Source organism: Psittacula echo (genome assembly GCF_963264785.1).
Source record: "Psittacula echo genome assembly, chromosome: 4".
NCBI lineage: Eukaryota > Metazoa > Chordata > Aves > Psittaciformes > Psittacidae > Psittacula > Psittacula echo.
In genome coordinates this window covers 87,523,777-87,551,716 of record NC_137738.1, presented here as the reverse complement: position 1 = coordinate 87,551,716, position 27,940 = coordinate 87,523,777, and the positions used below count along the sequence as shown (strand labels likewise).

Here is a 27,940-nt window from a genome sequence, read left to right as displayed (position 1 = left end):
AAAGAATAAGGCATTTCAGTTCAAACTAAATCTTTATTCATATGGAAAATACTACTTTTCTTTTTTGCAAATGATGCTAATAAATAAAAATACTCAGAAAGAACTTTGCTTAGAGTTAAGTGAAGTGACTAGTTACAGCCACACAAAGCTTTTAATTCCCGTTAAAACCACGCCAACAATCATGCAGATTGGCTACAAGAAAGCAATATAAACTCTATTTTATTCTGTGCAATCTTATCATACAGTCTTAATGCTACCTTCTTCTAAACCATTTCACAAAGATTGAAATGCAGTTTCAAAACAAATATTAAGGGACATATTCTACACTTATTCCACAACGGAGCTGGGTACAGCTTAAACCCATAAATGTATAAGAAGTTAAGCATCTAAAGAAGGTAAAAGAAAGCAGACCCCATTCTGAAAATTCAGACACGCTTATAGACATAAGAGAAGGAAAGCTCACACCCGTGAGTTCTCAACAGACAAATACATTATTAAAGCATAACAATAAATTATATTAAATTTTATAACGTTCATCCTTAGAATGGTTATTTCTGAGGAAATCACACTTAAAAAGCACACCAAAATGTTCAGCACTAGGAGCTAAACTAACTTTATGTATCTCAATTTCCCACTTGGATGCAATTTTGTTTTATAACAGGCTTCAGCTTTGTGGTCATATTCTTTATCATATCAATTTAAAAATAAACTGAAAAATGTTGCTGTGCATCAAACACATCATCAAGGTGAGAAACAGGCACTTAACAGTATAATGTGCAAGGCAAAACCTTTACTGGTCACAGTATAAATAGTTTCTTCAGGAGGGAAATTAAAAGTTCTCAGCCCATCTTTGAGAACAAAATATTGGAGGGCTGTTTGCAGATTTTTTCCTGTTCTTTTATGTCAGCACCAAGAACCAAACTAAATACTAACTTATGCCTTAGAGGGTATTCCATAAACTATAAAATGCAGCATACTTTACCCAAGAATAATAATTCCTTCCTATAATTAACCTCAGCATATGTACTTGCCAATGGCAACTACAGAGTTTACTCACAGACTAAATGATGCAAGATAAATGCTACCCCTTTCTCCTCTATTAGTATTTTTTCTAATACATAATGCCAATTTTAGAAATATATTTGCCAGTTACAAGATCCTGTTTTGCAGCACAGAACACTGATGTTCCTTTACATAAACTTAAGAACAATGTTTTTTAACATCCTACTAATACCAGAAAAAATAACAAAAACATTTTGCTACCGTTTCCCTCCAGGCACATCTCAACAGGAATCTCCAAAAAAAATAGCTATGCAGGAACTGCAAGGTGGAAAATTAGACATGGATTTGAAGAGAGAGGAGAAAGAGAGCTAAGAAAGGAGTAATGTGGCAGAAACAGAAACAAGGGACAAGCTCAGAAGAAAATTGCATGCATCCCTTTTCGTCAGTGTAAGCTTCTTGCAAAAACACATGTAACAAGACATCCATTATATAAAGGTATAGGCTTTCCTGAAAAATGCTGATTTTCTCTGAAATGCTAACCTGATCTTCCAACCGTACCAGCCTCGTTGCTAGGCAGTCAACAAGTCTTCAGTTCTGTTACACCAGTTTAACAATCAGAAGAGAAAAGGCCTGCTGATCATTTCTTATGAAACTTTTGGTTTAATTCTTTTTCATAAATGTTAAAGTAGTATTTATATAGGATATAAACAAAATGGAAACCAACTTTGGATCTGGCATCAGCCTCACTGCTAATGAGAGACAATATGCTAGAAAGAGGCACTTTTAGTATTCTTATATACATTTCAAACCTCAAGTTTAACACTTCTCCTTCTTTTACCAAAAAAAATAAAATAAAGTATCAGTAGCTAACAAGACAGAGCTTTATAACAACGCTTCGGAAGTTGTGTGCATGCACATAGTAGTAATGGCTCAGTTACTCAGTTACCCTGAAAACACCAGAGTATAATTCAATCACTGCTTATGGGGCAGGGCAGGAAGGAACAGCACAGTACAAAGCCAGAAAGTTGTTTGTAGCACAAGGACCAGCTACAGTAAAAACGAAAACATAAGCCCTCCATAAGAAGCAACTTATCCCTAGATTCGGGACTACAGATACTGAATTATCGAGATCTTCTTATACTCTACTCACTGCTGCTTCCCAAATTTTCAATCATTTTTGGCATAACATGCATCTTAAAAGCTAAGCAGCTTAGCTTTGTCAAACAACGTTCAATATCAAAGCAAAAACACCAAAACAAACCTCTGGAAGACCCCATTTGACCTGACTATTGGTGAAGATCCTGTGATGGAAGGAATAACATTAGAATAGTATTTTCCCATTTCATACACAGTATAGCACATTGTGACAGTTGAGCATCTCATGTACACAAGCTGAAGCATATGCTGAGGCTGAAGATTTGAAAACAGTCTACTATACAGTCTTAAGTATAAGGATTCCCCCTGCAAGTGACAGATCAGTATTCTTAGTTAAAAATGGACAGCATCAAAACTAAAATTTTGAGTGGCCCTCAAACACCAGAAAAACCCCAAGACATCAAGCCAGTAGAAGCTCCTACATAAGGCAGTCAAATTTACAACCAGTGTATACATTCACTAAGGAATAACATTTAAGGTTTTTTTTGGTAAAACCAACAATCCAACATACTGCAGAGTCTGAATGTGAAATATAGGCACAAAATAGATTCTCTACTTTTCTTCAGTGTGTAAAACATAGCTATTTAACAATGTAATAAGAAAATTTACTATCAGGTGAGCAAAAATTTGTAACAATCTGAGTAAAATAAAGTACTGTATAAAGGTGCAATATTGAGCAGATTTGATTTTGGTTTAAACATACAAGTAAATCATGGAACCCTTCTCTTCTTATCTATAAAGTATTTCATACTATCAGTATCATTCTAGTTCTTCCCAATTGTCTGTAAGGTTACCTTTGCTTTGACGTCTAATACTAACCAGCTTGCCAGCTGATTTGATACTCCACCTGGAACTGTTTCCTGAGCTGGCCAGGTTGGTGTATTTTGTGGAGCCTTTGGTTTCATCTTCCCAGCCTGACCAGGCTGTATAGTCACTTAAAGCAGTTGCTGCATCACTGGTAGAGTCAGCAGCGGTAATCTGCGGTGGTTCCCATCCCTCAATCTCATCCGGTTTCCTAGATGGGACATTCTGCTTTATCACCAAACTGTCCCAAAAACCTGGCTTCTTTTCAGACTTCATCTCTTCCTTTAACTTTAGGTTTGTTCTAGAAAGTAACAATGATGAGGTGATTAATGCCTTCATTTAACAATGCATGTAATAGTTATTAATAAACATTTGATTGATTTATTATGTTTTACAGTAAGGAATGCTCATCACACAGCTTATGACAGCACATTCATTACTGTCAACTTCAGGGAAAACTTCATGCAAACCTAAACACAGTAGAATCTTACAGTGATAAATCATAAGTGGCCTGAGTATGGCTGTTTCCTATTATAAAAGAACTTATTCCTCACCACCACAGGGTGAATTGCAAAGAACTGCCTTTGGAAATGTATGAAGCATTTTAGCATGCATTAAAACAATTTAGGACTTTAACCAAAAAAAACCCAACCCCAAAACAAACCCAGAGGTAGGACAGTAGAAGGAATATGAAAATGTTTTGTCTACCACTAGCTTTAACAATCACTTACTGTGTTTCTCAGTTTCTTCTCCTGTTATCACCTTGCCAGTCCAACCTTATACCCTAAAGTAGCTGATGTACATAGTATTAAGACTTTAAAGATACCAGGATTTTTTTCATAATGAGTTGCACTGTATTTTGAAAACAGCTATTTCATATTTCCGGTAAGAACTCCCAAAATTCTCCCCCCGAAACCAAGAAAAAACAATCTTTGTTGCAATTTATCTCTCAAAGAGACATTTGAAAGGCTACTTATATTATTACATTTCTTATCCCATTAATAACCTTCAATCTGAATTATTTCTTATCTGCAGTGTGGAGTATTTAACATACAGAAGGTAAAATGTTTATCCATAAGTTGATATGCAGGGTTGTGTAGGTAATCAAATAATGGACCACAGGGAAAGGCTGAATACCAGTGGTGAAACACACAACCTTCAGGGTTCAATGAACTAAACAGCAAATTGAAAGCATTATCTGCTGATAAATGCCTCAGCCACAAATAAACGATCACTTAAGTATTTTAAATATTTCTATTACAAGAGCTTTATCAATTAAAGCATGATGCTATCATATTTAAATAGAAGCAACTGAACCAATACCTTTAAAATTATTTCTCCTTTACTGAATTTTGAATTTAAGATTATTCAGAATTTCCATCTTGCTAAAGCCAGTCAGAGACTCTGAATGCTTTTCTCATATTGTGAGTAGCACACATGAAAAGTTGTATTTTTCTTTAAAATAAAAGCCCTGGTATATAGTTACAGGAAAATACCCCCAACCTTAAAATACAGGCAGTTTTCATAGTAATGCTAAAACAGCTTTCCACATTTGTGGTACCTCTGTTTTCATACTTCTGCTCTATTCATTGGTTTACTTGATTCTTACGTTCAGCATTAATTGCAAAAGACCCTTAAAGCAACCTAGCATCTTAGTAATGCTCATAGCATTGTACAGGCAAAGTAGCTGGCAACTTCTGGGAAGTTTTATTGAACAGGTTCAAATGAAAACGGAAATGTTTGTATTTACATTCTAATTTGTTTATACATATCTACACACACAGCTGCACGGATGTATACACTTGCACTCTGAAATACATAGATTTCAAAGTAAACTGGAAACAAAATACACTACAGCAAGTCTTATCAAAGCTAATATTTGGCTGGAACAGCAATACTGATAGGGGGCACATTTTTTTCCTGATTGTAACCAAGGTAATTAGGTAGCACATGTAGGTAAAGCCTACCTATACTTGTAACAGCAAAACATTCTGTCTTGGGGAGGGATCTGTGCTGTAGCAGAACTGTTTCAAGTAAACACCTCAGTTTTACTGAGGAACGTGTGCACGTCCTGGTATAGCTACTCCACTTAAGCTTTTTAGGTGTAGGCAAGACCTCAAAATAAGAAGTAAAGCATGTAAAAAAAGGGATTTGTAAACTCACCAGAATTAATCCTTAAAAAGAAATAAGGAGGTTATGACCCTCTTACTCAGAAACCTTTACTCCTTTTCTACAGGAAAAGATTATTATGCAGCTAAATTCCCCTTTCTTCCTGACAGACCTAAAAACATTATCAACAATATCCATCCTTTCCTAATACAGCATGCCTGACTTACTGAAAGCTTAACAGACACATAATTTTGAAATGCTCATAAATCCTGCTCTGCGATTTAACTTCCAGGAGTTGAACACTACTTGTTCTCAGTGTCTATCTTAACTATTTTGCACAGCTATTTCCTATTCCAGTTTCTGTATTTTAATAGCAGAGAGACCAATTGTTTTTACTCACCCTTTGGATTTTGGAGATTTGCGTCCTGCTAGCAATTGCTGTTCATCATCTTTATTGAACATAGACGTCACTTCCTTCCAACCCCGGAAACTTGCACCTTGAACCTACACACAGAAGTAAACATCCTCATGAATGTGAATTACAGAGTTACAAGCACAGAGTAGGGCTACCCTTGCTGACTCTAGGTGGCTAACAGACAGCAGTGGCCCTCTTATCTCTGCTGGGCTATGCTGCTAGGAACACAGTGGCTCTACACAGATTGCAGAGGTTGGCCAAAGAACAGGCTGCGTTAACTGCAACAAGAGCTCTTTCCTGCTGAGCAAAGAGTATAAAACCTTGCTAGTTTGCAGAGGCTGGCAAGTGATGTCGGTAAGGACAGCTGGGCTCCTGGATGCTATTCTGCAGGCACAAGCTGCTGGCTTCATTTTAGTATATGACTGCAAGAAGCGAACCTAGGCAGCTCAGGAAACAGACTAAGGAGCTGTGCTAAACAAATGAAACAAACAGTGCTAGAAAGGGCCACAACAGCCAGGACTGAACTATGAAACTTTTAAGATTTAACCTGCTTTTTACTCAACACTCCTATTTTCAACTCACCAAAACTATATCTTCTGGCCTTGCAAGCAAAAAATCGCAAGAGCGCTGGCTCACCAGTGACATATAACACTTGGCACTGGTGCACTACAGTGTGTTCTCTAAATTTACTGAGACCATTAAACATGTAGCATAAATTACTTTTTCAGTTTTGTTAGAGGTTTGATTCGCTCTCCCCAAAGTGGAAAGAAAAGGTATTGGGGTTTGCATTCTCACAGCACACTTAGGGACTCTAATAGAAATGCATGCATGCATGCTGCCCACATGAATATGAAAGCTGCTGTTCTATCAAGCAGGGTCTAGTAAGAATGGCAGGATGACAGTCTGTCAGTGGTACTTGATTACATTAAAAAAAATGCAACAATATCTTATGAAGTATAATAAACAATCAAAACAAAATTGTAGTTGTCAACACGAGTGAAGGCTCATTCATCACCTATTATTATGCTTCATTTTTTTTGAAGAACTTATTGGTGCATATTAGTATCAATTTGACATTTATATTTTAATTGATTACAGTTTATAAATGGTACATCCACACAAACGTGTGAAACATCACCTGCAAATTGAGCACAAACACCCAATAGGAATACAGTGTTACTGCTAACCCTTCACTCTTCAGAAACTCGCAATCTCTACCACAGGAGTAAACCAGCACCCTTGTTATCACACGTTAAGTCATGGAGTATTTCCATCTCTTGTTCTCTTGTTTCACTATGTCCTGTACCTTCACTTCTCACCCACCTTTCCTACTCACACCTGAAACACCTCAGCTGATCTGACTCAGGAGACATAGCAGGTCCATTTTAGGATCAGGAGGAAGGTCTGACATAGTTTCACTTTGGTTAGATACAAACATGTATCCATCTTTGGGCAAAGCTCTGGAGAACTCTGAAGATGAAAGGCAGAGCAAGATGAGAATAATTCCCAGCTCTTGTTCATGGGATATGGACAGACTAGGTACACGAGAACTAGGTTCACCACAACCCAGGCCTCTCTTAGCTGCTCTGCGCACCTCCTCCTAAACTCATGCCTAATCTTACCATAACCCACAGCATTCCTTGTGACTTCACAAGAAAAGCAACACTTTCTATATATATTTTTTCACTATGAGAATAAAGTGAGTGCAGATTATAATAAGCAAACCCTTATGTTTAATTTAAAGTTTATTTTTGATTAAGTTAAAAATATGTAAGCAGTGAACTTCAACTTAGTGTACCTATGGCAGACTCACCATACCCATCTCACAGAAGACTGGTACTGTCAATTGTATAGAACAGAATCACACAAGCTGCTGATGATACCTTGCTATACAAAATTCTTGTGCTTAAACTACCAGCCCCTCCAGGCAGTACTCAACATTTAATGCTTCTGTGGTGTAAATAATGGTCTAAACCCTCAGTCAAGGCCTAATCCCATTATCTGGTTTTGTTGTTTGGTTAAATTCTGTAACAAGTTTAACATGAGGATTTGTAACTCCGATTTGGCTTCGTTTCACTACAAGGCACTTCATCCACAACAAACTTTCAAAAACAGGAAGAATGCCCAAGAAGTTACCTGCTGAAGCCATCAGTTTAAAGAAAGAAAGAAAGGGGGAAAAAAAAGAAACTCTAGAAAGCACTTAGCTTTTCATCTGTTAAAAAACACTTCATCTTCCGTTCTCTTACTCAAACTCTACTATTTCAGACCTTTTGGGAAGGAACATTTGCTACCGTAGGCAAACCCACAGTTAAAAGCAGCACATAATTCTTACTGCTTAAATCCTTTAGGCCTTTAAACTGGAAAAAGGCCCAAATATACCTCAGTGATCTAATTTATACCGAAGCATGTCTTTCTTCACTAATGATGTTTCCTCAAACCACTGAACACATAATAAATCTGCAGATTAAAACCAAACCAAAACAAATAGCCAGCAACAAAAAAAAAACACCCAAACAAAAAGGGCCCTAACAACAAATAAACACCTTGTTACTGTTTTTCAGACAGCAATTTATTACAGAGAACTAGTTTATTTTAAATTATATGTGCCTTTATAGAACAGCATTGATGTAAGACTATTTGGAGAGAAGCATTCATACATACACTTAGTGTAGAAAAAGACTCAGTGTAAAAAAAGAATATACCTACCCATACACTTTCTTTTAATCTAGAACCTCATACATACTTCACTGATACAACTCCAACCTTTGCTGCAGTGCTTCAGACACACAAGCAATCCTCCAGCCAGAAAAACAAACAAACCCCACCAAAACTATCTCATAATAAAATCCTGTTAATATCTTGCCACAAGCTTTCCATATTTTTAACTTCAGATATTTTAAAATTTAATTTCATTAAGTCTGATGCTGACTAACAGATATCTTTAAGAACAATTATTAGAGAAGTTCTATTCAGCATCAGGCAGACAGTATGTGCAGGTCTCCAGATAAAATTTACAAGCTCTGCACTCTTTCTCCCTGCATGTAAATCAATATGTATGTTCCTATTGTATCATTCCTTCAATATTTCCATAAATAAGTAGGCCCACAATGGATCCATGGCATTCGGTAGGTATATATACAAGGGTAATAACCACGTAGCAGATTCTGATATATTCTTCTCTCAACTAGTCCTTAGAGGAAATGTATCCTAAACCTTTAAGACATACTTCCACTGTGTATCTACTTGAGGTTTCCAAAGCAAGCACTGCCAGGTTTATCTACATAAGAGCATCAATGTCTAAGCAGACCATATTTTGCTAATATCTGATAAAGCTCATTGCACAAAGCCTATTGCATATTAAATGTACTAGTCTGAAAGAAACCCCATAAGTGCAAGAGTAAAACCAGGACCTCTGCCTACCACACCAGCACGGCTCTTCTGAAGCATCTTTTCACTCAACTGAAAAGGAGCGAACAGCTCACTCTTGATAGTCTTCCCAGTGGTACAATACTTAAGAATATAAACCTTAACAAAAGAGGAGGTCAAATACTTAATTTGCACTTCCATCAGCTTTCTTCTAACTACTGTTTACAGAAACAATCTTTGTGACTACAGCTGTCATATAACTTTGTCATGTGCCAAAAAAAAAAAAAATAAAAATCCCTCAAAACAGTCTGCTGCATTTCTGTATCTCCTTTCAGTATCCTTAAAGACTTTCAACCTTCTGACAAGCACAACCACCACCAATGCAGCTGGAACACCTACAAACGTATCTGCTGGTAGGTACAGGTCAGGAATGAGATCTTCAAGTCATCATTCTCTAAAACCATCATTTTGACATGCAGCAGCTGCATAGCCAGGGAATCATCACTAAAAAAGGATTAAGTGATTTCAGACAGCAGATCCATAAATGGATACCCTCTATTTAGAAGGATGCACCCTCCAGTATCTCAAAACAATGATTCTTGATGTTAGGGAAAGAGGAACTAGAGACTAGCCAAGCTGTGCTTTTCCTCGAGCAGCATCTCCCACTGCCACAGCCAAAGACAGGCTGCCAGAGCGGATGGGTTAGTCTCTTGATTCGGAGAATTTCTTACATTCTTGCAGAGCACATGGAGAAACACCCAGATCCCAGACCAATTAGCTTACTTGAAATGGATGTCCAAGAAAGCTCAGTAAGTAAAGAAGAGATGATGTTTTGGTAAGCTGACTCCTCACCACCCCAGAGATTTATTTTATGTAAAGAGATTGGAAAGTTATGCAAAGTATGAAAATACAGTACTGGTATGGTGTAAAGCATCAACCATTTGCAAAAGTTCTGTATGTCATTTTTATGATGGAACTGTTTACACAAAAGTACTAATCCTAAATTTTCAAAAAAGTTTATATACATAACTGACTAGCTTGTATCCTCAAACCTGTAAAGTGTTTTTCCACGTGGCAGTGGAAAAAGAAATAATTCAACATTCAAAGTTCACAGACCTACAGAGTCTTTACAGCTGGAAGGACCTCTGGAGATCATACTGCTCAACCATACTGCCCAAAGCAGGGTCAGCTCGAGCAGATTGGCAAGGATCACATACAGGCAGGTTTTGAGTATCTCCACAGCTGGAGAATCCACAACCTCTCTGGCCAACCTTTTCCAGGGCTTCACTGCCTTATGGTGAAAACATTTTTTCTGATGTTTAAGTGATATTTCTTCTATCTCAGTTTGCAACCAAGAAAAGAGCACTATTAAGAAGGACTAGATTTGTTATATCAGATGTTAGAAAGTCAAAACGTTTAGAGGACCAGGTTGAATGCTGCAGTCTACAATTTTTCAAAAATGCCAATGAGAAACAAAGCAGAAACTTCTGAAGATGACATATCAGTATTCTGTGATGTAGGGTTACACACTGGTCTCATACCAGTTTGACTGCGAGAGCATAAAGTATGCGCATCAGAATAAAGTTTCTCCCATACCTTCCATTTCAGATTGTGAAAATCCATGCTGCACAATGCCATGTGCAATCACCTAAAAGGATCAGTAGAAGTAAAACTGCACATATATTAATCCATCAACTCATAGACTACTGCAAAACCATCATCATCATCTGCACCAACAGGTACCTAAAAAGCTCAAGCCTAGAGCACAGATTCTTCCCTTCAGTAGAGGAAATTCCAGTTTATGAAGTACTCATTCTCCACCACGAGAAAGCTGCCATTTAATTAGCGTATCTTCTGACACTGGGAGCACAAGTAGTCACTTCTAGAACATCATGTAAAGGATGCAGTCTGTATCCCTAGTCTGCTGTTTCTCCCCCTCACTCCCCATCCCTCTGCTTTGCCAGTATTTGTGCCCATCTGTCAGGCAGATTCCCAGAGAGAACTCTCACAAGGTGACAGATCTGGTTTTGCTGCTGAAAAAGGTTAATCCAGTCCATCACCTGCTCACATTAATACTGCCTTACTTACCCTACTGTTTTGTACTTCTGCGATGATGTGAAAATAAAGTCTAACTCACTAAGCCAGCAAAAATTTAACACATTCATTTTAGCATTCTTTTGGGTTTGTGATAAGAATCAGCTCATAAAAGATGTCAGAGTCAGTCACCAAAGAATGTGGGAGTGACGGGCAATAGTACCTTTTTGTAGCGGCAACTACTCTGTCAGCTCAAGCACCTTCTGGAAGTTGCAGCCATCTATTCACTTTCTTCCATACACGTCTTAGTACATACAGTATGGCTTCCCCTAAAAGTTTCACTCTGTAAGCTCAAGCTTTATAGTGAGGCTTTTCTGCATTTTTTACCTGTACTAAAGTGAATCAACAGTATGTAAATTATATATGTTGACTACAGTTTTTCTTTCTTTAGCTAAAACAGGGAACAAAATGTCTACTGACATTTTACTTTATATATATACATATATATTTTACTCTATAAACTGCCCCAGAAAGGGACAGCTCCTCTTAAATTGGAAGTCTCCTACAGAATTGAAAGGTATTATTACCAAAAATTACTTTAGATGTACCATTTTTCACCACATCAACAAATTCTAGTATTTTACATGACATTCAGCTTCCTAAACTAGGCAAAATGGCAATGAAAGTCAAAGTCAAAGAGTCTACTGGCAAACAGTAAAGCATCACTAAGAAGACTTTTCAGGTAATTTTACTGTCAAAGGTACATAGTTCCTTATTAGAGCTCTACTGGAGGGCAAGAAGGTTCATGGAAAATTAGGCTAAAATCCAACAAACAAGGAATACTAACAGTTTGATATAAACTAAAACAGATCAGTCCTCAAAGCAAATTTTAAAAGTACATTGCACAAAAAAGCATGTAGATACAGATGAACATAAACTAAAGAGGAAGACTAGATGTAAATTAACTGAAAACACTTAAATCTGTCTATCAGGTGGATGTGGTTAATATACACAAACACAGTATAAAGGGGAAAAAAACCAACCAAACAAAAAAACCCACAGAATTCAATCAAGTCAAAGAATAACAGCAAGGATTTGGAACACCATGTTACAGGTACAAGACAAGCTGTCTACATTTCAAAGCAAGAGATTCAAGTGAGTTTGAATTTTACTCTGATTCTAAAATGGTACTGCTTTATGTGTGGGTACCAGTACTTTCAATATATTCCTGTTAGACTTTCTTACTTTCCAACTGCCTGGCCAGGAGGGCTCTGGAGCACAGAAGTCGTTCTCTGTGGGCTAGAACAAGCCACATAACAGTCTTAGCAACCAAAAAGAGAAATTAAAGGGGATTCTTGCTGTATACCTGCAGTGAGAATCAGCATGGTTAATGCCATTGTGCATTTAAGCAGCTAATCCCTAAAAAGTCACTGCTCAGCATGTATGAAATGAGATTTCCAGAAATTTATATTTTGGCCAAGTTTTAGCAGAGCTTCACAAGTATTTTCACAGAGGATTGACAACTGGTGAATCAAAACCCTCCAGCAAAGCAGCAGCACTCCACAAATCACTTGCAGAATTTTCTTTATAAAAGTAAACAAAAAGAATGGATTTTCCTCTTGACCTTGACTGAGAAGAAACAGTTGTTCTACAGCTTCCCTCCTTCCTCCCCCTGAAAAAAATCAACCTAAAATAAAAAGATAGACATGGAATTTTCCATCTATATACACCTCACAGCTCAACGAAGTTACAACTAAGTGGTTTGTAATTAAAAAAATGTCGATCAGCTTGTTACCACATTATAGGAAACCTGTTGCTAACATGCAAGAATTTAAACAACAGAAAGGTAAAAAAACACCACTTCCTTCCCCCTCCTCCCCCCCCAAAAAAAAAAAAAAATTGTCTTCCAGATATCAAAGCATTTGAGAGGGGATTTCTCAACCAGCTACTGGTGTGCACGCCAACAGTTACTCTATTCTGTGGTGTGCATAAGCTGAAACTCCAGAATCTGGCCCTACCAGAATGTCCCAACATCCCCAATTTCATGACTAAAATTATGTGTTTTGTTTCTCAAAACTCCCTTTATCTTCTCAAAAGCTGGCTAATGGCAACTGTAGATGTAGTCTCTGCTGTACTTTTAACTCAGAATGCAGGTGAGACCCCCAAGATTAGCTTTGCAGAGGCCAAAGGGCCAGGCACAGCATGAGGATGGGTTCCAAATCTCTCTATTTTGCGGAGCACCACTAGGGGGTTCACAGTTTCTCACTTCGAGATGTCATGAGGCTTTGTAACCAGCTATACCAGCCTTTCAGGAGAGCTGTGAAGGAACTAGAAAAAAAATCAGCACTGTGGTTAGCCTGTCCTCACTGGGCAGCTTCCTGCTTGAGCAGAAATTAAGACTATTTTCAAACCTCCACCTCTAGCCATTAGGACTAGCTCCCACTTTTGCACCTCCAAATCTAGGCCAAAGTCTTTGCAAATGGGCATCATGACTGCCTTAAAACTCAGGTTTTAAGAGACCAGGAAGGCTGTCTCCCTGAAGGGCAGATATACCTTTCATCCACTGCCATCTTCTTCAAGAACTTTGTTGCTCTTCCCCATACTCCTTAAAAATGAAGACTATTTTACCCAAGACATGCATACTGAAAAGGCCACACATGTAATTCATCGGTCTTCTATTAACATATTAAAGATTTTGGAATTTCTAGAATACCACTGTGCTGACAACTTCTAAGATGACAGAACAACCAAATAAAATACAAAAGTGCTTTCAGAAACAACAATAAAGAAAGGATGAGGAGAAGGTGCTTTTTTGTGAATACATTTTTAAGACAAGAGAACTTTGCTTTAAAACATAAAAATATCACAGCTCAGTGGTCTGCCTAGTAACTTTTTAAAGTCAAGACACACTCTTTGCAAGCCTTCCTGAATGAATGACTAAGTAAAGGCCAAAAATGTTTCCATATAAAATAGATCACTTTTAGAATTCTTTTCCTAAACATTCATCATCCAGCATAATTTATGTTTTCATAAATAAATAATGCATTTCTTCTAAAAAGAAAAAAGTATAGAACAATCTGTCTTCTATTTTCAGTGAAAATCATGCTGCAGCTGAAGTAGAACAAAAAGAAGTAACAGAGACAGATGTTCAGTTTATACATATTAATGTAAAGTATCCTATTACACTAATGAACCTATTTTTAAATGCTTTTCTCTTTACCTATGGAATTTCAAAACAAGCTCTAGCATATCGTAACAACTTCTAGTTCTTTCATCTTCTACTCATGTATTTAAAGAACATTAAAAAAAATTCCTGGACGCATATCAAGGTAAAAAAAAAAAAAGAAAAAAAAAACAAACAAACAAAAAAAAAAAAAACAAACCTTGCATATCTACTTTTCTTTTCCGAAAGTGATACGAGATAAAGTCCTTAACCTGTTGTGGTCAGAGAGCCAGCTGAGCTACACAGAATGGAATAAATAACCCAAATCTCTTCTAGTTTTCATGTTTTCATTGTTGGCTACAGCTAAAGTTTAGTGCTTCCTTAGACTTCAGTTATTCCTGTGGCATCTTATTTTCATTTTGTGTTTCAATATCTATCATAGGGAAGAAAAAAATTAAGATACCTTCCCTTCCCCATTAATGAAACAAAACAAGGCAGCTTTCTAGCTAATACTGCACTGCTGATACTACTTCAATGAGAATTCCACAACCAAGGACCATACTTAATTATAAAATCATCAGTGAAGAACATAAATATACTCCTTAATCAGGCTGTAAAGACAGGTAACTTCCTAACATCCACTGACTGAAAAATATATAAAATGTTACACTTCCAAAGAACATGTAATTACCTTTGTTGCAAGTTGTGACACTGAAGATGAAACTTCATCATGAAGAAACTGGTCTTTATTCTCAAAAAAGGATAAAGACAAAAAAGGCCCAAAGTCAGTTTTGGTTGGACAATTAGCAGTGACACATTTTAGAGTATTCATAAATGCTTTTGTTCAGCCCATCATAAAAGAAAATTGACAAAATGTGATCACAACGAGAAACTAAGTGAACACCACTACTAAAACAGGAAAAGTTAACAAAACTACACTTAGAATGATGAAAAATGTCACACCAGATGCGAAAACCAAAATCAAACCCTTACAAAACCACAAACCCCACACCCCAAAGAGAGATCAAGAAAACATCGTCATAACAATTTTAACACAATTAAAAATAAAATATCTACACTGATTTTCTGAACACCATACTAGGTAATGGTCTACACAGTCTCTGTAGGCTGGGGGGAGATAAAGCATCACATTTACTGAACTCAAGGACAGACTTTGGCCCACATCCTTTCCCCTCCGTTTAAAATTGAAGATTTCTGAAGAAAACTAGAGTACTAGAGATGCTCATGAAGGTAACTCCGTAGGGTAGCATTTCTGTCCATCTCTAAATTAAGCCGGTGTCTTAGTACACTCAGGCCATTCTATTACTATCAATGTTCTTCTCGAGACTGGCCAGGTAAGATCAGTGTCAGGAGTACTTTAGAGGCCAAAGAAAGATACAGAAGTGGGGTATAGCATGCAGAAATGATGTAATTTTCACTTTCTTCAGCCTGTGTTTTCATAAGAAATACGTTACTTTTTTTTTTTTTTTGCTTTACATATAACTGCAAATGCAAACAGTCCCCAAGTACAAAACAAGGCCAGCTATCTATAACTGAACCGAAACACATAGTACCCCAGCTCCTACACATTACCACGTAGCTCCTTCACTTTGCTAACAGCATCAGAAAGAAGTGAGAAAGTCAGCATGAGAAGCATTAGATATTTCTAGTCATGTGGGGGCTCAGAGCTTTGTCTAGAACAAAAAGCTTCAAATCCCATGCATCTTTTTTTTTTTGTTATATTTATTTTTTAATATTTAAAAAAGTATTTCTATTTATTTGCCTACTAATGTTTCCACTTACTTTACAGGCAATACTTTATGTTCTAAAATGGACAAGGATAGAGTTAGGAGCATTTCTAGAACAAGTATGAAGACCATCACACTATAGTTCAATAATAACTGTATGTTGAAGCAATCTGTAGATAGATAGCTTTACTTGTTGGGGCGAAACACAAAGTCAAGAACTCCTATTATCCAAAATGAGACTATTACTTCCTGTGGATCTTAACAAGTTATTTAACTTCTGGATTTTGGTTAGCGGTCTTTAACAGAGGATATTATTGTAGATGGGATACCAAAAAAGAGTTAAGATCTTTCTTCTCTAAAATGAAGTTAAATTAAGCCCACCTTTCCTCTCTTTAATTTCTTTCACTTTAAGGAAATTGTTGGCAATGCTTTAGACAGAAACTCACACACATACCATTTCAGAAGTTTTCTTGTTTCTCCTCAACTCTGTTAGCTCTCAAACTTTTGGATTAAGTTGCAAAGCTTTAGACTTAACACGATGGCATCTCTGCTTGGACACAGGGTGAAAGCTAGAGAACACTTCATCAGATTTGTACAAATCTTTCCAAGAATTAAAAAAAAAATAAAATAGCAAGAACTAGAAAAGCGTCAAGAGGAAGCATGGTAAGAGGATAATTCATCTCAGACATCCAGAGCTGGCAGAGCTACCATTTCAACAACCAACAATATCATCTCCAGAACACACAATACACTGTTGGTACCTCCCAAAGACATAGCACTTCTCATTTTAATTCTTCAAGCTCTTCAAATATCTTAAGAAGGATAATAAAAATATGAAAGTACATAGAGACTTCATGCTGTGCTCTTTCATATTGTGCAGATGTACTACAAAGAAGAGAAAAAATGGACGTGTGAAAGCATATAGCCTCTAGCAAGCCAGAGCACAATGAAGTAAGAGCGTGAAGCAACTTTCACAGTGAAAATTTATAGGGGAAAACCGAGAGAGGCAAAGAGGCAATGAGCACCTCATAATATAATGCCAGCATAATAAAATGTGAATACCATTGTTGATAAAAGAAGCAATTCACAATAAGTAGATGACAAAAAGAGGTATTTATTTGTTTTAAAAGTGTGACAACTAAGGCTGTGTTTCCGTGCTAATACACTGCTGCTTCTCATGGTCATACAAGGTGCTGCCCCATAAGGAATGAGACAGTAGTCTACAGTAACTATGCTTGTGCAGCAGAGGCTGGTGGTAAGAGACAACACAAAGTTGAAAGATACAAAACACAAAGATTAAAAGATATGAAGCCCTCAAGAAAGCAACTGGTGTGAATGCAATACCTAAAATGCATTTTTTGGAGCAGAAGACCTATTATGTATCCATAGTATTCTTTTAAGATACACTGCCTAAGAAAATGAGACTTGGACAACAGTAGTGTGCTTGTGATGTCCATCTTTACATTCCATGTCCTCACTGGGAAGAGTCAAGGAGAAAAGGCAAGAAGTCATATACCACCCACCTTCACTTGTTACTCACAGAATAATTTACATTTTTTAGTGATACACATTAGTACACCCTCTTCCGATACATATTCTCTACTTTTGTTGCCATTCTGAGATGAGGGATGCTACGATTTGGTTTTTCAAATTTTATTAAGGGGGCAAATTACTGTACAGCTACACATAAAGAATGTAGATGAATTTTCTTTATCATGCTGCCTAACATGCTGACCTTCAACACTTACAAATTATTTCAGTATATTTTAGTCTGGGAGGTTTACAGTTCATTTTTTACTTCAACTTAAAAGAAAAATATAGACCACATTATAGTATTTAGTAACTAACAGATGAATAAATGCTAACACTAGTAGGAAATGCTGATCATCAACTTGAATAGCCTTCCAGTTCTGGCAGGGGAAGGTTGGTATGCACAGTATGTTTTCATAAGGAAACAAGTGCCCTTTTGTTGGACATACTGCAAACCATAAGGTACTCAAGGGATTAATTCAACTAGCACACAAACCTTTTTGTACAGAGATCAAAATTGTAATCTACTTCCCTCAGCTTCCTTTGTGGTAAAGTAATTAATTTAGTCTCTTTAGATCATTCACTTTCATAATTCAGGCCAAGATAAGAAACACTGGACATCAAAGTGTTAAGGCAAATAATAGCATCACCTCACCCTGCATGCCCTTCTTTTGCTATAGTACATAAAATGGTGTATTATTGATTTTCTCTACCCAGTTGTGGAACCTTTCTATTGTACACACACTAGCTGTCAAAGCCAAGCACATGTAAGAGTAAACAAGCTATTATTAAAAGAGTAGGTCCTTTTGGTACAGATTCTTGCCCTTATACTGACCTATTACATCCTCTCTGCCTATCATCACATCCCACCAAGGACTGAGTGTAATTTAAAGTCTAGGTTATCATGCCTGTAAGTGAAAATTAGATTATGAACCACAAATGTATCATTTAAGTGGGAAAAACCCCAAAACAAACATCACCTCAAGAGATACAAGCCAGGGTAGAATTTAACAGAATTCCCAGTACCCCACAAACCTCATTAAGTAATTCAGAAATAGAAAGAGGAAGGTCAAAAAAAAATTAAAAAAAAAAAAATCACTCAGGAAATCACAAACCTGAAAGTTAACCTCTGAAGCTGGAAAGATTCCCAAAACACTGATTACAAACCAAACAGTTGAACAACTATATATACACAGCCTAGCCAGAAACAGGACACATTCAGAAGAGGAGATCACACTGCCAGATCACCATCTTAAAACACAGCTAACAAAAGAAACCTTTTCCTTGGGTTTGAGTAGGATCTTGCTGTAACATCAAATGAAATGAGCAGATGTCACTCTGCCTAATTTTAGAACTGAATCAAAACCAATGCAAAATACTCTAAAACATGGGTGAGAAGAAAGACATCAGCTGAAGATCAGTGGCAGTGGGCCTCGTTTTCTTCATTGCACCTATAATACACACCTGGAAAAGATCAATGTGTGACCATATGCTTTCTAAGTCAGGAAATTGAGGCAGCAGTGATCAAATATAAATGGGCACTGAAACCACCATACTATTTTCAACTTTTCTTTTAACATTACTGAAAAATAAAGCTGAACTGTTCCTGAATACTCACACAAAACTGAACATGCTCTTTAAGGAAAAACAAATTTTGCAATTTTAACAAATAGAGGATGCATTACGCAGTCATACCTAGCTTTCTTCTAGGACACAAGACTAAGTGTCCAGTAAACATAACTCCATGCTAAACTGTGAATTGCCTCTGCTTCCTTCTGGCAGAGATAGGCTCGACTGAAATCAAGATTATTTCATTAGTCTTGTCTGTATTTCATCTACTGCTAGATTTCAATCTTCTATTTTTATGTCCCTAAAGCAAATGAATGAATCAAACTAGCCATCAGGGCAGTTGGCGTAAACTGAAAATTTCTTATTAACGAAAAATGTTAACCTGGGCATTTCTGAAGTCTGTTCATGCTCAAGACTATTTCAGTATTTTAAAATCTTTTTTCTCTTTGATAGAAAATACTTTTCCACTCCAGACTGCTCACTACACTTAAACCATCTACATTATGACAACAAGCCATTTTAAACGGCACTATGACTAAATAGTGACAGTGACTCCTATCCTGAATGTTTCTTCTGCCAGCCTTGGACAAAACTGAAAATGCTTTGTCCATAAATTAGACATTAGGAAGAAATTCTTTACTCTGAGGATGGTGAGACACTGGAACAGGTTGCCCAGAGAAGCTGTGGATGTCTCATCCCTGGAAGTGTTCAAGGCCAGACTGAACGCGACTTGGAGCAACCTGGTCTAGTGGAAGGTGGCCCTGCCTGTGGCAGGGGTTTGGAACTAGATGATCTTTAATGTTCCTCGTAATCCAAACCATTCTATGATTCTATGATAAAGAAAAGGAAAGTGTAAAAATCTAAGTATGTTAAAGAATTACACTTTCATCTTGGGATATATTTAGTAGACAATAATAATTTTGAAACATGATTCTAAAAAATAATTCATCAGACCACTGACTTTAAAAGTCTGGATCGCTATTTCAGATACAGCCAACAACACATCCAATGAATTTAAAAATGTTTCCATCTTCCAGGCCCTAATCTTTTTTAAGTACCTATTATTCACCAGACTGACTGGAAGATGAAAAACAGATTTCATATATTTACACCTTGAAATTAGTATTAATACTGAATAAATCAAAATTAAGAAGATGTTCTTTCCTTCAGCATCCACAGCTGTCAAGAACTCATTTAGCATTTTTACAAACTTTGTTCTATTCAACCACTTCAGTTATTGCTTCAAATTCCACTACATTTTAAAATAGACTAAATTATTTCCATATTTTTACTGCCAATTGATACAAATGGGCAAACATACTGGAGAAGATTAATTTCAGAATGTAAGTATTTACATAAGAATACTTTTGTAGTTCTGTATTTTATTGGCATTACAAAGAGAAACATCAGAACACCAGATTCCAGTGCTCTCTGTTTCTACATCAATACATGAGGTTATTCTATTAATTGTTCACATTATTGTGCATCTCTGTAGTAAGTGGTTATAATACATCTTATGCAGACTTTGCTTCTCTGAAATATTTTTGGAAGAATTTTACTAAAGATTAAGCACCTTAAAAAATTTTAAAAAGCTCAGCTCATTAAGAATTTAGTTTTACCCAACGTACAATCTTTCAAATATGTTTCAAGAAATGGAAACACCTGTATTAATATCAAAATACCATCGGTGTCAATGACAAAATAAAATTAAAGTTAAATAATAAATTTTACTTTAGTTGCTGCAACAATTCAAATATTCTAGTGAGGTTTTCAATTTTTATGAGATTTCTGACTGAAAAATCTGAAAATTATTTTTAACAACTTATTCATACTAGAAGTTTGTATTTGCTTTTTTCTGATCCAGAAAACAAACCAACAGATGCTAACTCAAAAGATAGTACCTGACATACATTTTTTATTCAGTCATGGCATTTTCAGTTAAATTATGCATCTTTAAAGGTACTTGCATGAGTATATGGCAATATTTTCATAGTATAATTTCTGCAAAACAGGTTGAACACATTATTTTTGCTTATAGTATTCACACAGACCCATCCTGGAGCTCTTCACAAAGAACCAGTGGCAAAACTTGTTGGTAATGTATCTCTGATGATGACAGAACTGAAAGATAGTGTACCTGGCAATGTGTTCAGTAACTTCTAATAACTCTACTTATGTTACAGATGTCCTCATGCAATCTGGCAAATAGTTTCTATCAAAGCAAGAAAAAAAAAATATAAACCTATTTTGCCAGTAAAGAATTAACAAGATATAAAAGATATATAATTTTTTTTCAAATAGCACATTTTTTAGCTCGCATATAAATAGTAGCAAGTCCAGCGCTGCTAGGAGAATATGGCTCCAAAACACCTTGCAAACCTCCATGAAGACGCAACAAATAGCTTAGGGAGAGTGGATCTCAAGCAGTTATGTGGAGAAGACAGTGGTTCTGTGGATCAGTAAAAGGGGATAATTCTGTATTAGACTGGAGGAGAAGACAGCCATGGCTCATGACAAACTGAGGCAATCAGAGCTGGTAAAGCAGAACTGGCTGGAGGAAAGATACAAGAAATGATAAAAATGACAAATGGGGGAGAGGAAGGGGATGTACTAAGGAAAACCTTGAAAGCAAGGACAGAGATTTAAATGTAAATTTCCTGAAACAAATGGAGGCCAGCTGAAGAAACAGAAATCAAAAGATGAGGAGGACTTAAACTTCATGCCATAAGCAACAACATTAATATCAGCTATGGGATCTGCAGCGACTAGGGGATAGGGAAATGCACCGTAAGTATTAGGAGCTGCAGAGGAAGTAATCACCGTCAAGATGGGAAGTGAGGGTCTGCACAAGAATTTCTTCTGTCTAGACAGAAAGAAAAATAACAATGTTATAAAAAAATAAAAAAAAACAAACTTGGATTTTATAGAGGAAACAGCAGTAAAGTATCAGACACAAATTCTCTTTTGCACAACAGATAAAAACCACTGACAACCTCCAGCTTACAGGCTTGACTGAAAGAAAGAGATACTGATGCTGCCTATAGCTGGAGACCAACCATACAGTAAGTGCTTTGTAGGACTTCTAAGAGTCAGGATAAACCCACAGCAAGAGGATAAGAGGTGAGAAGATCTGATCCAGGTTAACTGTGTAAAGATGATGGTATAAATGAGGAAGTGAAGCATCTCAGAAATGAAAGAGATTAAAAAGAAGAAAGCCTAAAGCCCCAAAAGACACAGCCACTTCTGTAAATCTCCAGGAAGACTGTAAGAAAGAAACAGGACCCACTCGAGAAGCTGCTGAAAGATGAATGTGACAAGAAGGAGGAAAAGCAAGAAAGGCAGGCCAAGGGAGGGCTCAGGAAAGTCTCTGCTGTCAGTCCCACAATCTAATGCTCAAGACTGATGACAGAATACAGGTGATGGATTTTAGCCAGGAAAATGTCACTGAAATGTCACAAGAACAACTCTGATGAAAGTTAAAAACAGGCTAGCAGAGAGAAGAAGGTATGAAGGAATTACAAAAGTACTGCAGCAGAGCCTGAGACACACTGAAATGGTTAGAACATGAAGGAAAGGCATTAGCTGGATTAACACTGACTGCTTTATTTTTTAATTAAAAAATACCCTCATTCAATGTATTAATAGAACATAAGAAAGGCTGCTCAGCTCTCATCCATTCCTGCAGGGCCTGTCTGAGTTCGACTCATTCCAAGATGAAAGCCAGTATTAAAATTGTACCAGAGACTTAAACATCTTCATTAAAATAGGTAACTAACATTCTATATAGCCAACTTTAAAACATCCACTGAGCAAGTCTAAACAAAATTCAGAATAAAACATACTTTTAAACATATTCTCTTTGAACATAACAAAAAATGCTATCAGGGAAACAGATCAAGGCTAAGGATCTGAAATATTTTTACATGAAAGATAAAGTTGCATTAGATAATATAGGTCAGCCTAACAACCTAATATACAGATGTATTTTGAAGTTGAGTATCATTTGACATCAGAGCTACGTGAAATATTGACACAGCATTGACATCTTTCTGAGGACTGATGAGATGATAACAAGGTTTCATGAAAGAGAACTTCGCATGACTGCCACATCGCCTTCCAGAAGCCAAAACTCAACATTTTTCCCCTTCCCAAAAATATAACTAGTTTGAAACATAATGATTATATTACAAACTGAATGGAAGTTTGGTGTGCATCACTGCACATTTCTAGCATATTTTGAGAGACACACACACACAAAAGCCACATTAATTTCATTTCATAACCTATATTAGTTGTGTGTGTTAAGTTGCCTTCATATATTAATTGTAACTTCAGCCATTAAAGCACCTTCATTGCATGAATTAAATACTACTTATGCTTCAAAGCATAAATTAAAATTAACTTCTAAGATTCAGTCTAAAACTGTCTGGTCTAAAAAAAAATATACAATAATCCACACATTTATTTACACAAGTACTGTTGCAAAATTTACTTGTCTTTCTTATCTCAGGAAACACCTTACTGTTTTAAGTAAGTGTTAACAATTCAAAGCACTTGTATGTATGCAGGAACTTTTGCTAAAAAGTGGCCAGAGGCTGACAATTCCCTCCCATTGCAATTTTCATGTTCTAAAATTTGTTTTTGTTCTCCCCTGGAACAAAATCAAACCATTTTGTATTCCACAAAACCAGAACTGTCAAAACTTCTCTTTTCAGATCAAACTAAGCTTTTCTATTTAAGAATTATAAAATTCTACAAATTCGAATGTCTGCTTGAGTAAGCCCCCATCAGGCTTCATATCTAAGATGATTAAAATTTCTGTAGAGTAACAAAAGGTGCTTTGGGTTGTTGTTTCTTGGGGCTTGGGTTTTTTTTAACTTACAGTAGCCTAGCTCTTTGTTATTGTCTGTTCCTGCAATGTCCTAATTATTAGGTTGCACAGTGAGAACTCCTTCACTCCTTCTCAGCTTTAAAGAAACAGCTTATAGCACCAACATCTCATTACTCTGGAACACTTTTAACTTGGTCTGTTTTAATGGCACAGATGTAACTATCCGTTTTTTTCTTTTGAAGTAGAAACTTTCAGCATTATTTATAGCTTGAATGGCACAAGCTTAAGGATTTTCTTCCCATTTGCCCATTAAAAATGAAATAAACACACAATATATCTGTTGAGGAAAACAACATATCGTAAATCAAAGTAAAAATGTGATGACTGTGGTTCATCTCTTTTACCAAATGATGTATCAGAAAAGAATCTAGAGGAAATTAAATCTAACAGTAGACTTCTGCATGAAATCTAATGCTGGGGTTTCTTAATTTACTAAAAAGCACTCAAATTATCTGGATTTTGGCTTTCAAGACAGAAAATTAGGAAAGCCCTGGATTCTGTTCCTCTTCATGAGGTAATCCTCCATTCACAGTTTAAGCAGGCTGTACCATGACAGCTTCAACAGAGCAGAGGCTGAAGAAGACTGAAACTTTCTCATGTATAGCTAAGGTACCAAAAGAACTCACTCACCAAAACCCTCACTCCTCCAAGCTCTGGTGGTGCTACTGTCCTCCAAAATTAGGGGTCTGGACAATGCAGGTCAGGACATAGCAGCAGCGAAATGCAGATCATTACCAAATTCCCCTACACATTACCGGATTTCACTCTCTTGCAGTCATTTTACTGGGAGCAAAACCAGGTTCTGATTAAACCTCAAAGATGTCAAAGACTAAAAGGAAGGTCCTAGAAATGAATCAGCTATAACAAGTGGAACAAGCACCTCATGCTTTCTCCTTGACACCTGTCCAAGCCATGTTTTAGACATACTGTACCTATGGCTGACCTAGAAGCTGCCTTTGATAGATCACGAGTATTACAATGACAATCAAGTGGCCATAGTTTTCCATATAGTCTATCCTTTCTTAAAGTGCACATAAACTCTAAGATAACTACTAATTTAAATATTTTGAGGAGAGGGGTTGGATTTTTTGTTTTGTTTTGTTTGGGTTCCCCCCCCCGCCCCCCCCCCAGTTATCCAATCTTCTTGACTTTAACAGACAAAACAACTAATAGCTTGTGGTCTCCACTTTCTTTGCCAAACTACACTACAACCTCTCTAACTTTTTCAAATCCTTTATCTTAATATTTCACTTAGTGCCTTAGAATAATTTATTTTTCCCCTGCCACCTCCAACACAAAATCAACATCTTTTATTTTCAAGTGCCATTGGTAATAGACATTGAGGGAGTTGGAAAGGAATTTTCTTAGAATTTAGGAAAATGGCAAATCATTTGCACCAGAAACTATTGTCATCACCACTATAAATTGAGACTGCCGCTAATGGAACAGAGGCCCTGGACAGTAAATACAATTGGACAGGACAAAACCAAGCAAACAAACAAAACCCCCAAACCCAAAAAAAAAAAAAAAAAAAACCCAAACCAAAAACAAAACCAACAAAAAACAAAAAACACACCAAATCAACAAACCAACAAAAAAACCCCAACCAACATCTGTTACTAGAGTAGAGGTTTGGGAGAATTGTCAGAATGAGACATGATTCTGAAGAATCATTTTCTGACTGGGAGGCTAAGGTCAAGGAGCCTCAAAGAGGGTTTGGAGTATTTGCAGTAGAGAAGAGCAGCAGTGGGATTTACTAACTAATTTAACTAATTTACTTTTAGTGGGAAGCTAACCTTTGGTGTGCAGGGAGGTTTTCAGGAGGTTGGCAAGTCTAGGAGGGCTGTGGATAGCAAAACCCAGCAGCTTAGTAAAAGCAGTGGAAGTTTCCAAGCACCTGAGGATAGGAACTGTAGTAGAGAGAGGTTAGATGTTGTATGAGAGTCTGCAGGAGATACTTCAGGTGGCCTCCAACACCACAATCCCTCTTCAATCCCTCAGGGGGGACTCCAAAGTTAGCATCTGTTCTTCCACTCTCATAGGAGAAGATCCCAATCATCCATATGAATCCATATGACAGCTGCTGCCACACAAGTAGCAACAGCTAGAGCTCTAATGCAAACTGTGCAGGGGAAAGGACAGTGCTGAAGAATGGGGTTGATTGAAGAATAGGGTTGTAAATAAGTAACCTCAAGAACGTTAGGCTTTGTTAGCCACTATAGAGAAAAGGAAATTATTAAGATAAGCTTTGCCAGAACCATCTGGTGATTACTGGTATGACAACGATCTTCAAACAAAGTGATGAAGAAATAATCACCAGGGGTCCGAATGCCCACTACCACATTTTTGTATGCATACAGGAGGCATTCTCTAAAAAGTATGATGTAGTGTATGTAATCTAATGAATATGTATGTTTAAGGACAATGTAATCACACCCTGGTTGACGCTTGCGGGAGACACGCTTGGAGGAGCTATCCCCCGTGTCTCCCGGCGCCGCAATAAAGAGTAACTGCTTGTCAACTTAAAACTTTGTTGGCGAGTTCCTGGAGTTTTCTCCGAATCAGTGCAAAGCAGGACTAGGGAGCAGACTGGTGATTTTGCTCACTGGAAGATGGAGAGAATAACAGCTACAATTGGGAGCGGCAGCTGCCACACATGCTGACAACCCATAGCAGCTATCAACCAGAAATTCAAGTAGAAGATAGATTATCCAGATGCCTACCTTGCTTGGAAGAGCTGGAGTGTGGGACAGTCATAGGGCAGGAAGCTAGGTGGGTTTTTGTACTTTCTTTTGAATACAAACCTCACCAGTTTGTGGCCCTGGGCAACTGCTTGTGCTATATAGGCAGGTCTCCTGCAACTTCTCATACATCTACAGATACTCCGTGGCAACAGAAGATCAGTTTGGCAACAAAGCAGTACTGGCCCATGTAACAGTCTTCCGAGCTGGACTGATGCCTACTTGTTGTTAAGTTTTTGAAAGCAAGTCAACAAAAATTCTTTTAGCCGTTTTGCCTGATACTCAACCGATACCTTCTTTATCAGGCTGTATTTATTAGGCAACCAGTACTTTGAGAAGGTCACTGATGATATTTATCATTTAACAATGAAAGCTTTCGAGTAAGATTACGGCTATTTAAAGATAACCAAGTACCACTATTGAAACTATAGAAAAAGCAATTCTGCCATAACACCAGTGCTTCACACAAACACGTACGCATCTGCAAATGAAGATCACGTTCTTGCAAATCACTGTTTAATGTATTGTGCTTAACAGATGGATGGCGGAGTCCCTGCCTAAGGCTGGGAGAGAAAGTACCCTGCAGTATGAAGCCACTGGAACGAAAGACAGCAAGTCTCAGCAGTGCCGGAGGCCGGCTGCTGGAAGAAAAGAGGGCAGGATAGACCAGTGAGCACCCCAAATTATGGGGTGACAGTTGCACGCTCCGAGCAAGCACCCCGTTCTCCAGCCACGGCCAGGCTACCGGCACATCCAGCGGTGGGAAAAGTGATTACTCATGCAGCCGTAGAGGAGCGGAGCGGGAGCACGGCGTGGGGCCGAGCCTCACGACCCCTCCCCGGCCGCCGCGGGGCTCTGCTGCCGCCGCCGGCCGCCCCCACCCGCCGCCGGGCTCTGCGCTCCTACCTGAGGGGCCGCAAAGGCGGCGGCGGCGCAGGCGGCGGCGGGCGGCGGGCCGCGGGGACGCGTCTCCTCCTCCTCGGGCGAGTCGTCCAGCAGAACTTTGCTGCTCTTGTTGAGCTTCCACATGGCGGGCGCGGAGGTGGCGGCTCCCGTCTCCCTTCGTCCCGGCAGCGAGAAGGCCAGGAAGGTGCGGGAGATGCCTCCGCGGCCCCGGCCGGGGCGGCTCGGCTCGGCAGGGTTGTCACCCGGCCGGGGGCTCCCGGGGCTAGAGGGAAGGAAGAGCGCTGCCTGGCGGTGCCGGGAGCCCGCCCCCTGTGAACGCCTCGCCCGCCGGCCTGCTAACGGCCCCGGCCCCGCCACCCGGCCTGGCGGCTAAGGGGAGCCGGGTGTGAGGAGTATCCCGCCCGCGGCGGCAGGGGCGGGGGCGCCTCCTCCCCACTGCGCCGCTCCTCACCTGCCGCCGCCCCCCGCCCGGGCCGCCTCTCGCCGCCGTCGCGCTGCCATGTTTGC

At 38.1% G+C, this 27,940-nt stretch overlaps 1 protein-coding gene across 1 annotated transcript; it reads right to left on the bottom strand.

Annotated features, from left to right (window-relative positions):
• Window positions 1-1,094: 1,094 nt before the first annotated feature.
• On the bottom strand, window positions 1,095-27,556 carry TDRP (testis development related protein; the record flags this gene model as incomplete). Its single annotated transcript, XM_080614622.1, has 4 exons — window positions 1,095-3,262; window positions 5,471-5,574; window positions 14,740-14,799; window positions 27,434-27,556. The coding sequence occupies 4 exons, from the start codon at window positions 27,554-27,556 to the stop codon at window positions 2,917-2,919; spliced, it is 633 nt and encodes a 210-aa protein (XP_080470748.1). The 3' UTR covers window positions 1,095-2,916.
• Between the last annotated feature and the right edge of the window lie 384 nt (window positions 27,557-27,940).